This window comes from Alosa sapidissima, chromosome 7, assembly GCF_018492685.1.
Source record: "Alosa sapidissima isolate fAloSap1 chromosome 7, fAloSap1.pri, whole genome shotgun sequence".
NCBI lineage: Eukaryota > Metazoa > Chordata > Actinopteri > Clupeiformes > Clupeidae > Alosa > Alosa sapidissima.
In genome coordinates, this window is record NC_055963.1 from 29817129 (window position 1) to 29830107 (window position 12979).

Here is a 12979-nt window from a genome sequence, read left to right on the forward strand (position 1 = left end):
TAGCAACAGTCAAACGGCAAAAAGCACCAGCATAACAAACTCAACAATAGGTTAGCGTCAGGAATTTCTCAGGTACAGAAATTATTTTATATGGTCACATGATTTGCTCACCTCTTATGTGACCAGATTCTTATATGAATTATAATTGAGGACTGATCATGTTTTAGACCTACTTTGTTTAGCTAGATGAAATGAACACCCATGTATTGAAAAGAAGACACATTTTGAACAAATGTAAGACAGATAAAGTGAAAATAAGTGACAATTGAGAGAGAAAGCAAATGGCAGTAAACAAACAAACAAAAAAATATGGCAACAGGCTAGATATATGTACGCCTACCAAAACACAGGCAGTTACTTGTTTTTTATCTTGTTTCAAAAAATAACTAAAAAAAAAAAGTTATCGGCAAAAAAAATGTCTTTTCCTCCTGCTCCCCACTGCCAAGAGGTAGCCTTTGGTCTGGAAGTATCAACTTATTGCTGATAGTTCCCATACTGCCCCTGGGGAATAAGTTTATAAAGACATAGTCAGTGAGAAATGTATCCAAATTCTCTAAGTATAACACTAACATAATACAATACAACACGGTATCACAATACAACACACTTTATTGCTATGCTGCATAGAGGAAGTAATAATTGTAGGCTACATCTATACATCATGATCACATCACATGCACAGTTATCCTTGTGTTGCAGTTTGAAAATACATAATTTGACATGTTTTTGCCTTTCATTATACTTTAATGCACTACAAAGGAGAGGACATGTTCCCTAATGACCCAGATACCTGCTCATAGGCATACGGCCTCTGTGGCTGGGCACCGGGGGTGCCCTGTGAGGAGCGATAGGAGTACTGCTGCCCCTGCCCCTGTTGATATTGGGAGTACTGGGACGATGTTCCCTGCCCGGGACCTGAAATTGACAAGTCAGCAGCATTGGTGATTTCTGTTTTGTTTGTTACTGTTTTAACCAGAGTGGGCAACAATTTTCTTCAGAGGGCCATACAACTTCGATAGAGTAAGCCGCGGGCCACACATTTGACGACTGATTGAAAGACAAAACGCACATTGTGCTGTTAAGTGATGCTACATTACAGTAGGCCTACACCTAGTTTATTGTAAGTCCATCCAAAGGCCTAAAAAGTTGTTACATGCTTTATGGCGTAGATTACATTTTGCTTATATAGCAATCAACTCAAAATGCAGCACCAACTTGTAGCCTATTTACCCTGCATCTTGTCATATGTCTTAGTTATGTAGCCTGTATCACAGGTATTTCTATCATTTGGGAATAGTAGTGAGGAAAAGTTTATTTAGCACAATTTCAAATGTACACAGCGCCCTCTGTTGGATCAGTAGGCTACATTTAGGGTCACACTTGCATACAGAGCACAGTGGCACCGGCAAGGTGCTGTGGGTCAGAGTAGGGTCAAGTAGTTTGCCGTACACAGTAGCCATAAATTGCCCATGTGTGGATGAAACAAACTGTTTGTTGAAAAAAATGCTTCATTTACAAAGAATCTTGAGATGAAATGAACCAATACTGCATCTACTTAAGCACTACTTTACAACCTCAAAAATGGCCCATAAATTATTTAAATAATTGAAAGGCTTAAAACAAATAAAATTGAATAGCAGATATATCTATATTTCACAGGCCAAGTTACATTTTACGGTCCAGTTACTCAAGGATATATTATTTTATGTTGTAACATGTTACGATACTACCAGAGACCACCAAGCAGGCCTTACCATAGGCCTGAGGCTGCCCACTGTATCCCTGCTGTGAAGAGTACTGCTGCTGGCTAAAGGGCTGCTGCTGGCCTGATCCTTGTTGGTACTGGCTCTGCTGCTGGCTAAACTGGGAATTTCCTGTGAGAATCATGACAAACACCACAGCAGGCACACACAGACAGTACAGACTCAAAGACTTTCTGAAGTTACTCACACAATTTTGACCAATATTGCACAGATCCATGTTTTCTTATCACAAATATAGTGGATTTAAACAGTTCACATTTATCTGACCTTCTATTAATGTGCTTATTGACATTAGAAATACGCTCACCAAGCTATAAAGCAAGTTTTGGTATGTATTCTCAAAATATGAGTATTGAGTTGAGGGGTATGGCATACAGTATATAATGCATGTATGTGAGCATCAGAACCTACCGCCTTCGTAGTAATGTTGTGAAGACTCGTCAAAAGAACGTTCATAGCCCTGCTCACCATAGGAGGACTGCTGATAGGAGTACTCTCCGTGACCTGCAAGGCCAAGAAAGCATATGCCAAAAAGAAACAAAAAAATATCCAGCTAGTCACGGCAAACCTGTTCCAAAATGGTATATTTGTTTCCTGTCTGTGTTTTCGCATTTATGTAAAGACTGGGGGGAGGATATTTCAATACATCAATACAAGATGCCAACAACGGACAAAAATACAATGCACCTAAACACACTGATACAAACACTTGACAAAACTACGCTCATCAAACAGTGTGGAAACAAATGAGGGGAAAGGATCTGAAATTTCCGCACACCATTGGATTGATTTATAAAGGGCTGACACACTGTGACTGGAGCTGCTCTGAGACCGATCTCGCCATCAAGCCTTGCCAAAAAAATGAACAGCTGAAAAAAATAAAAGAATGTGAAAATGATGTGTGGTTTGTTGAGATTTTTGGGCTGTCACTGAGCAAGAAATGAGGAGGCTATGAAAAGGTCAAAGACATGAAAGCTGGTAAAAAAAGAAATTGAAAGTGACAATAGTACGAGGACTGTAGATAATGAACATAAGAAGTGGATAAGATTGATGACTGAATGCACTGTAGGTGCACGTGTGTGCGTGCATGTATGTGTGTTTGAATGTGCGGTGCATGTGGAGGGAATGGTTTTCTGCATGATTACCATCAGGGTAATACTGCTGGTTAATGGGCTCGCTGGAGCTTTGACCATGCCCATACTGCTCCCCGTAGAACTCGTCTTGTCCCGTGTACTGCGGGGCAGATCCTGAAAGACAGGCGACACCAGGGTTGGTTAATCAGCTGGTCAATCAATGTCCCATTGCAAATTTGATTGGTCGAGGGGTTGCACTTGGATGGACTGCGGAAGAGATGCTGCTTTCGTTTCACTTTTCTGTGGGGGTGAAGCTGGTTGATGGTTGGCAAGTTGATTTTTTCCCTTTTCTGTGGGAGTGCAGCTGGTTGGTTTTCTCAACCAGGAAAATCAGACTGTGGTTTATGGCATGTTCTGTGCCTTTTATGGTTTGAAATTGGAATAGAAGGTGCTATCAGATGATCACAACTGGGAAAAGAGTCTTGTGTCTTTTTGGTCCTGTAAACGAAGTGAGCTTCAGTTGTTGGTTCTAATTCATGTCCATGAGTTCAGGTTTGCATATCAATGGAGAATGTAGTCACAGGGAAATGTATGGAAAAACAATAATTCCCATTGAGAGGTGCCAGCCAGCCTTCAGAGAATCAATCATTTTTCAAATTTAATTGAAATATAAAAAAATGGATATGGAATGTGCAATGAAAAGTGATTTAGAAATTAAATGAAGGTACGTGTGCAACGTAACAATGGAAATAAAGAAATACAAAAAGCAAACATTCTACAATCTTTGTGTGTTTGTGGTGTGCAGAAACCCCAGACATCAATACTGTTCAGAAATATTCAAATAACAATAAACTAGTAAACAAACATCTTGGACTTGCATCTGTCCCTTCTTGCCAACAACTGGAAAACCTGAGACAGTATTAATGGCATATAGCCCAGCCCACACATCATGTCCTTCTGGTTGGAGGACCTGGCAGTCTCATCAGTGAGGTGACACACAGTTAAGCTGAAACAGCTGAGCTGACTCCAAACAAATATGAACTCTTCAAACCAGCATGGTTAGGCCCAGATCAGATCAGAGCTTCACAATAGCTACAGCTATAGCTACGAGCAGTATGAGCTTTTGTAATAGCCCTCATCCATACCCATGTGGCTAAGTGAACGCAAGGCTGCCATTTTAGAAAAAAAAGTATAAATGCTTTATGAATGCTGATAAGCCAGCAATAAGCAGATAACCAGCTGCTCACTAACAATGAAGAAAGAAGAATGCCGAAATTAAAATATATTTTCACAACTTGATTTGGTATTAAAAATGAATGTTACAGGTGACTACCCAATGATGGGGGAAGTTTCTATAGGCCTACGTAATGACTGAAGCCACCTTCATCAGAAAGTCAGCCTCTCTGACAGTACCTTGCTCTGCAATCATCAATGAATAACTGCACTTGTTCGTCTTTGGGTACTAAGGAGGATTATTTGCAAAAAGTCACTGATATGCTTGTTAATTAATCTGGCATACACAGCACATTATATAATCAGTGCATATTGAGGTTAAAGGGAGGGGCTTTGTACTGAAGTCTAAAGAAAGCCATTTATTTTTAACTTGTGCTAATTTCCAACAGGATTACATACTCATGCTTTTACAGCATTGGGCAGTTATGCTGTGCCAACCAGTCCTTACAAGGGAGGTGTCAGTATCAGTCACTGAAGAAGCCATAGTGCAGGAATATGTGGCAAAAGATTCTGTCAGATAATAATTCTACAGTCCAAATGTAGTATAGAGTAAGAAGACTGTAGAGAGTAGAAAGTTAGAAGCAGGCAGCTCTGAGACATTCTCTTACTGACTGAGATGATGGCTACACCATTGAACACGTTGTGTACACAGTGAGCAAGATATCCTCATTCACCACACTGCCAAAGGGTGAATAACTTTTGGCAAAATGGTTCTTAAGAAGAACCTGACATTGGTTCAGGCCAGTGGTGGAGAGCCAACTGGTGGTGTGAGATTATTAAAACAACAAGAACATACCTCTTCTCACTCACTTTGTAAAGTGACCTTGAGTCTGAGAAAGGCACTATATAAATAAAACATATTATTATTATTTATTATCCACAACTACTTGATTAAATAATCTGCTGATGTTTTTTTTAATAAGGTGAAGACATGAAGTCTCTTCAGCCTTCCCTCTCACATAAAAACAAAAGCCATGACTCATCTCATTCAGACCATGCAAATACAAGCAGCAGAATGTAATATCCAATGTCCACTGTAATTAGAATATTTGTTCAGTATTAGCCATTGCAATCCATGTCTTAATTACCATCATCAAATACCATACTGTGTAAAAATGACATGAACAAGATATAAACACCAATCCATTAGCAAAGCTACATATTCCTTTTGATTTTTGGCTACATTGTCTGTCACATTCTTTAATTTCACTACCAACATGTTGGGTTCCATATTTCGGTAGAAGCTACCATGCATACTACCCAATGTGACCTGTTTGAAGATGCGTGTTTTAATAATGCAATGTCCAACGAGAAAGTACCTGCTTCATCCATTGGTATCTATGTGAACAGCCTTATCTGCGACCCTCACTGTCCATGCAGGGCCACATTGGAGCCTATTTCAGGTTTGTGCTGACCCAGCAGCAGCCGGGTGATTTATACAAACTGGGCATGAAAGTGACAGCCACCATAAATCTTCTCCCCTCTTAAATCCACACAGGTCATGTGACTGTCTGGTCTGGTCTGTCTCAGGCACTCTACATCAAACCAGTGTGTGGCTGAGACACTCCATCACTATGACGATCTCCAACGACATCACCCTTACCCCTGTCTAACTGATGAACACTAAACAGGCGCATCCTCCTATAGCTTACAGCTACACATTCATGCTACAAGAAAACCTCCCCTGTAGCTCACGTAGGTACATTCAGAGATCTCAAGAATTACCACTATAGTTTACTAATGGACAGATTGAACAGAGTATCTTCCATAAAACATCGTCTACAATCATCCAGATTACATATCCATAAAATGTCATGTATTATGTCTCAGGCAGAACCAAGCAGCTCACTGCACTCACTTCACTCCAAGACTAGAGTGTAAAGATCCCTTCACTTACCTTGTTGTGATGAGCGGTAACTTCCCATGGGCCTCTGTGCCATCATACTGTTGCCTTGGTTACCCTGTCCCAGCATGCCTATAGATTGTTGCCCTTGGTAGTGCTGACTACCTCCCTGAGCTGAGGAGTAATGAGGTCCACCGCTTTGTTGGTGCATCATCGAGACTGGACATGTTGTTGGGGCATATAACAGTTATCAAAACGAACAAAACCACTGAAGTATTTCAAAACAAGCACAGAGATGTCTCAGCTGGAAAGAAAGGAAGAATAGTTTCGATCAAAAGACAAGCCAGTAGCTAACATAGACAAAAAAAGGCAAGGCTGAAAGGGTCATCATGGCAACTCAAAAGAAGCTGGGGATGGGGTCAGTGTATCGACAGAGATAATTACACATTAACAACTGGGGAAAAGAGGGTTGCAAGTCAGGGAGGGTTCAAAGGTCAGATGAGCCTTTCAGAGGGCACTGGTACCAAGCTAGACTACAGAGGAGCGAGGGATTTCCAGTTTGATGAACTGAATGTGTTTGTGTTTTCATGGGTTTATAATTTTCATGACCTGAGGGCAAAACATGAGTAAGGCACATTGGGTTGTCCTGTAGGCCTGGGACAAATAATCTAGAGATCTTTTTGGGGAAAAGGAAGCAAACAGCTGGTTTGCAGTCTTAATGACAGGTTCTTGTTTCATTCACTGTGTTATGCACTGTATCCTGAGTTACTGTACACCCTGTGCAGTTAAACCTTGCGATAATGAAAATCCATCACTGCTCAACTGTTCTCCCTACACTCTTAAAATGAATGTGTTGAAAACAACACACAACAACACATCTCTGTGTCCAGATAGGGACAACACAGTTAGTGTTGTTTCCTTTTTTTATTTGTTACACAAAATGTTTTGAAAATTACCAACTTTGCATTGAAATACAACACAACTTGCAATGTTTTTTAACACATCTCTGTGTCCAGATAGGGACAACACCCCCCCCCCCCCCCCTCCCCATTCAGCCTTGTACTTCAACGAGTTTCCTTTTTTGTTGTGCCGTGTCGAGTGACAATTCGCCTCTCATCACCCAACCATACTCCATCCCTGCTGTAACCTTCAATGATGCTCATGTCCACCTATCCCTCTTCTCCTGCTCCCCCTCACTCTCAATCCACCGGTCCTGTTCGCCACCTGCTTGCCTGGCTCACCTTGATTGGACTGCATGTTGAGGTTGCTGCGGGAAGCTGAGGACACGTAGCCCTGGCCCTGATGCTGCATGGCCTGGGAGGAGGGCACAGGGTGGCTGTACCCGGAGGCCAAGCTATGATGGCCGCTGGCCGGCAGGCTCATGGACGTGCTGGAGGGCAGAGGCGTCTGACTGGGCTGTTGCTGCTGCTGCATGGGGGCGTGGCTGGGGCCTGACAACACACACTCACAGTCAGCAGGCCGTTTCGGACGAAACAGTGTGGTGGGCAGGACTTGTGTCTACGCAACACATTCAGTTCATCAGTACACAAGCATACAGATAGAGAGAGGGAGGGAGGGGAGACAAGTGACAAGAGAGTATGATAGAGGAAGAGATGGTGAAAGTCCAAGTGGGAAAGTGATGAAAATGGCTTTTAGTTATTGTCAAAACTAGGCAAGTAAGGCTGACAGACAGGAAAATGAATGCTGTTTAACAAAAAGAGATCAACAGAGACAGAGAGAGAGAGAGAGAGAGAGAGAGAGAGAAAGAGATGGACAGGCAGCAGGACTGAGCAGCCAAAAAGTGAGATAACCGAAGACGGAGGCAAAGCACTTGCAGGCTGGAAAGGATCGATAGTAGCAGACTAGTGCAGTGACATAGTGAGTGACAAGCAGACAGATAAACAGACAGACATGTACAAAGGCCAGGCTAGCCTCACCATTGCTCATCCCACTCTGCATCATTGAGGTAGGGGGAAGACCAGAGGCCATGTTTTCATTTAGATTCGCCTGAGAGTGAAGAGACTGCCCACCGCCACTCTGTCCCATTCCACCTGGGCCCATGTTCATGTTAGGGTTAGGAGGCTGGAAGAGGGAATGAAGACTAGTTGGTGGTTTGGATGAGTATGAGAAGGGGGAGCTATAAAAAGAGCTGTAAAAAGTCAGAAGAGCCCTGCAATTGAAGACTTTGAAATAGCCTCTGTGAAATAATGTGCTTTCAAAATGAGAGCAATTTTCAAAACTGGATCGTTTCTACTCCGCATCAAAAAATAAAAGGCAAATAAAATAAAAGACAAACCAACAGAGGACATACCGCAGGTAAAAGGGTCTGCATGTTCTGATTGGAGTCCGCTATTGTTGCCAAATACACCAAATTTCTGTGCAAAATCTGCTGATATCTGTGGGGATACAAATGAAATCAGTCACTAAATAAAAACTAAGCTATACCACTAATTATGTACTCCATGTCTTCAATACATACTGAGTGCATTCTGCAGTTTTGCCTTTGCTTTGATAGTCCATTATACACTGGATAAGGTGGTGATTTTCATCCAGCATCTAAGGAGAAATAAGTGCATCTGGTTATTTCGAGACATGTTTTGCTCACTGAAATGTTAGTTGAATGAAATAGTGACATTTTGTCATAAATATTTCGAGGGGAAAAAAATCCTCATTCGCTTCTCTGGATGTAGGTCAGTTTTTATAGGTTATGTCCCACCACAGCCTCCCTGAGTTTGACAATAGTGACAGGGAAACAATCAAATGTCAGGCGTGTTCATATCGTGTTTATCGCAAATATATGCTGTTCGTTTTAGTGAGCAAGAAAACCGGACAAAAATGCCACCTTTCATCCCATCTAAAAACACTTGGATAATTCGTAGACTATGTGTGAAGTAAAGTATATCTTTAATTCCCGCCCCTCCAAAGATGAACAATAGTCTCATTAGTCATTGAGTCTTCTCTAACCATACACCTTCATATTAGCACTCAATGATACCGTTGTGGTCCATATGTGCATACACCTATAAAACACATTATTGGGTTTACTGACGAGAAGGAGAAATTGTTTATGTTCTTAAAAAAAATTCACAAAATTCGAGTAAGTTTTTCCTGTGATGGTGACAATACACATTCTGTACAGATAGTTGCCATCCTGTATTAAATTAAATGTTACCTCGGTGACTTTTTCTCAGAATACATCTAGTTCCCGACGATGCTGTAGCCTTCTCGGCTATCAGCCAATATGCTATACTATTTGTACATCAAATTTTCTTCTGTTTAAACCGGTCATGGACCGTTAATTAGGGATATCTGCGAATTATTGTCAAATCTATGTAGCACATTACGCACGGATAAATCCCGTTGCTTTGTGTGTTTGCCATCGCAGACGGTTTTTCACTACTTTCCCACCATAAGAGCAGCAGACTAGCAGCACTAAGAGACAGCCAAAAGAAATCCATATCCATTATAAGAAGATATGCCTTACCTTTTGAATCGTTTGTTGAGTCACCTCCCCTTTGCCTCTCGGGCGCGTCGAAGAGAAAGCGACTGACATTGTTATCTTCAAAAACAAAAGCGCTTCTTTTAATTGTAATATTTATTATCGTTCAATCCAGTGTTACATACTAAGGTGAACGTGAAAATAGGGGTGTAATAACCTTTAGATACATACGATGTAAGCCATTTATTCCATCAAACCATACATGCTGGAAAGGAAAGCAACGATGCCCATGCCATTCACTCTGTAAATGATAATTCAGTACTCAATCAAATGATGCTGATCAGGTGGTTTATGTCCAGCCAGTCTATACAAATACCTCTGCTCGTCTTTTGGTATAACCCAGTGAGTGACCCGCTACTTTCCCATGGTCGATTGGAAGCAAGTGAGGACGACGTCCGTTGATTCTCAACAGTCGCTACGCACTTTTCTCAAAGCAAACGGCGGTCTATTACTATATATTTTTACGGTCTGTTCTCTCAGCGCAATAAATCACGTGTTGAATTTACATTTGCGCCCACAATGAGGCGCAGAGAGAATGCATTGGTTCCCTGTCGTCATTTTAGTTTCGCTTTTCATTTGAAAATTCACATTTAGTTCCGGACATCACACCCAAAGTTATTTTGTTTTAAAGAACAACAATGAGCTACGATCGAGCTATTACAGTTTTTTCCCCAGACGGACATTTGTTTCAGGTGGAATATGCGCAAGAAGCCGTCAAAAAAGGTTCTACAGTAGTAAGTAAAAAGAAAGAGCCTTTTTCCAATTCACTAAGTGAAAGTACCAACATGTTCATTTTGTTAAAAGATTAATCTTTTTTAAAAACACATCATATTAACAGGTTGGTGTACGTGGTAAGACCACTGTTGTGGTTGGAGTGGAGAAAAAGTCAGTCGCCAAACTTCAGGATGACAGAACCGTGCGTAAAATATGCGTATTGGACGATAACGTCTTCATGGCCTTTGCAGGTAGACTTTACCCTTGGCTTTTTCAACCTTTGTATATCATAGCCTACAGCTAAATTAACACTCAATGCTCTTGTTTTGGATACCATAATTATTGTCACTTTTAAACACAGTACTTTAAACTCAGGAACGCTACCAAACAATTGCCAAACGAACTGTCAGGCAACAGGACAGACTTGCTTTTCTCTCTGACCGATAGGCCTAACAGCGGACGCCAGGATTGTTATCAACAGGGCAAGGGTGGAATGCCAGAGTCACAGACTGACAGTGGAGGATCCTGTGACAGTAGAATACATCACCCGCTTCATATGTAACCTGAAGCAGGTGTGCAGGCCTACCTTGGGATTCCTATGGCATATACGGAAAGTATTCACAGCGCTTTACTTTTTCCACATTTTATTATGTTTTAGACTCATCTTAAAATGGATTAAATTATTTTTTCCCATCAATCTACACACAATAACAATACTCACACAGCTCACACAACAGTCCATCTTTACGTTTCTCTTATCCTCTCAAAGGAACTCTGAATCTCATTCATAGTGACCATTGGGTCCTTGGTTACCTGTCTGACCAAGGCCCTTCATCCCGTATTACTCAGTTTGGCTGAGCGACCAGATCTAGGAAGACTGTTTGTTGTTCCAAACTTTTCCATTTGAGAATGATGGAGGCTACTGTGCTCTTTGGCACTTTCAATGCTGCAGAATTTTTCTTTTATCCTTCCCCAGATCTGTGTCTTAAAGCTGCAGTTGGCAAGATTGTTTTGATCATATTCACTGAAACTGACACTATGCTCTGACAGAACAACATAAATCAGCCGGTTTTAGAAAAAAAACTGCACTTCTACCTCCACCTAGAGCCTGTTATTTGTTTTGCAAAAATCCACAGCTCCCGGTTCTTCTGGTCCAATCAGAGCAGGGCTGTGTGAGATCTGACTGTCAATCACAGTCTGGTGTGCACTGATGAGCAAACTCGATGAGAGGGTGCTCGGTGGTGGTGGGGGAGGGGCATGAGAGGCTAAGTCCCCTCAACCTGTCGTGGCTTGGTTTTCACTCTGACATACACCATCAACTACGAGACTTTATATAAAGAGATGCGTCTTTCCTAATAATGTCCAGTGAATTAATTTAGGCACAGGTGGACTCCAATCAAGTTGTAGAAGCATCTCAAGGACAATTGATAGAAGTAGGATGCACCAGAGCTCAATTACAAGAGTCATATCAAAGGGTCTGAATACTTATGTAAATGGAATATTTCAGTCTTTCATTTTTTATAAATTTACAAAACACAACATCTGTTTTTGGTGGAGTGTTGGAGTATTGTGTGTAGATTGATGAGAAAAATGAATTGAATCTGAAACATAAATGTGGAAAAAGTGAAACGCTGTGAATACTTTACATATGCACTGTATGATGGAAGTTATGGGCTAAGAGGTTGCTATACATTTCTGTTCAACATGGTTAAACACAGTTTGAAACATAAAACCATAAATATTTAAAATATAACACCATGCAAGTTTGTGCCCCATGTATCTTGTTTAACCCAGTTTCTCTCTTCAGCGTTACACTCAGAGCAATGGACGAAGACCCTTCGGGATCTCATCCTTGATTGCAGGTTTTGACTTTGATGGGACACCACACCTTTATCAAACTGATCCATCAGGAACCTACCACGCCTGGAAGGTATACACACAGAATTTAGGATGAACAAACATTCAGAGGCTTGTGTAAGAGTCATGCATGGTTGGACGAACATGTTCAGAGTCATGGACTTTCAAAAGTATCAAAATAATTTAAAAGCAGAGTGGGGCAAGAGGACTTGTAGTTTCTAGTTTTAACAGGATTACTTTTCCAGGCAAATGCTATTGGTAGATCAGCAAAAACTGTACGCGAGTTCCTGGAGAAGAACTACAAAGAGGAACATGTACAATCTGATGAAGGAGCTATAAAACTAGCCATCAAAGCACTGCTTGAGGTGAGTGACATTGGAAGTGCCAATGGCTTTTGATTATGCAAGAGCGAAAGACCACCAAAAATATATAAAAAGAAAAAAAAAAAAAATAGGCTATATATATATATATGAGGCTATATGCAGCACACCAATATCCTGTGCTGTTGATCATTTCTAGGTTGTGCAGTCTGGAGGGAAGAACATTGAACTCGCAGTTATGAGGCAAAATGAGCCAATGAAGGTTTGTGGATTGCACTATACAGTTAGAGAATTATTTTAAGAGTGCCCATTTCTCCAAATCCCTGACCACACACACTCTACATACAAGAATGTTGATGAAAGCCAAACCTTCTCATCTGATCTTCCAAAGGAAAGACTACATTACGTTTTTCTTGGACAGTGCCCTGAAATAACTTGTGCATTCAAAATGTGTCCCCAGATTTTGGACCCTGAAGAGATAGAACGCCACGTCTTGGCTTTGGAGAAGGAAAAAGAAGAGACGGAGAAGAAAAAGAAACCATGAGGACACTACCTCTTACCTAGCCAGTGACAACTACATCTATATTCATATCAAAATGTGCACTTCACATTTCCACAAATTAAATAAACTTCTACATACCAACAGGTCTTAGTCACATTTTTTGCACAGCTAGGTT

General features: G+C 41.1%; 2 protein-coding genes across 9 annotated transcripts; one reads left to right on the forward strand and one right to left on the reverse strand.

The window, feature by feature from the left end:
• Window positions 1-425: 425 nt before the first annotated feature.
• Window positions 426-9940, reverse strand: LOC121713787 (calcium-responsive transactivator-like). Of its 8 annotated transcripts, XM_042098717.1 has the most exons (13): window positions 9728-9930; window positions 9569-9652; window positions 9397-9471; window positions 8392-8468; window positions 8224-8308; window positions 7850-7994; window positions 7154-7363; window positions 5967-6131; window positions 2909-3010; window positions 2175-2267; window positions 1755-1874; window positions 791-915; window positions 426-501 (listed from the first exon to the last, which is right to left on the reverse strand). In XM_042098717.1, exons 2-13 carry the CDS (start codon window positions 9578-9580, stop codon window positions 475-477), a joined length of 1236 nt encoding a protein of 411 aa, XP_041954651.1. In that variant the 5' UTR covers window positions 9581-9652; window positions 9728-9930; the 3' UTR covers window positions 426-474. The 8 variants fall into 8 exon arrangements, with proteins under 8 accessions (XP_041954651.1, XP_041954653.1, XP_041954652.1 ...); XM_042098719.1 differs by lacking the exon at window positions 9569-9652; XM_042098718.1 differs by having other exon boundaries at window positions 9397-9616.
• A 1-nt stretch (window position 9941) lies between these two features.
• On the forward strand, window positions 9942-12945 carry LOC121713788 (proteasome subunit alpha type-7-B-like). The gene is made up of 7 exons (XM_042098724.1): window positions 9942-10145; window positions 10250-10376; window positions 10573-10697; window positions 11933-12055; window positions 12228-12347; window positions 12502-12564; window positions 12763-12945. The coding sequence occupies exons 1-7, from the start codon at window positions 10050-10052 to the stop codon at window positions 12844-12846; spliced, it is 738 nt and encodes a 245-aa protein (XP_041954658.1). The 5' UTR covers window positions 9942-10049; the 3' UTR covers window positions 12847-12945.
• The last annotated feature ends 34 nt before the right edge of the window (window positions 12946-12979 follow it).

Coding starts and splice junctions, on each gene's coding strand:
- LOC121713787 (XM_042098717.1), bottom strand. Junction 3,011..5,966: donor TTACCGCTCATCACAACAAG/GTAAGTGAAGGG, acceptor CCTGTCTTTCAG/GATCTGCCCCGCAGTACACG. Junction 502..790: donor GGCCGTATGCCTATGAGCAG/GTATCTGGGTCA, acceptor CTTATTCCCCAG/GGGCAGTATGGGAACTATCA.
- LOC121713788 (XM_042098724.1), top strand. CDS start 10,050: ATGAGCTACGATCGAGCTATTACAGTTTTTTCCCCAGACGGACATTTG. Junction 10,698..11,932: donor TCATATGTAACCTGAAGCAG/GTGTGCAGGCCT, acceptor TTCTCTCTTCAG/CGTTACACTCAGAGCAATGG. Junction 12,056..12,227: donor GAACCTACCACGCCTGGAAG/GTATACACACAG, acceptor TTACTTTTCCAG/GCAAATGCTATTGGTAGATC.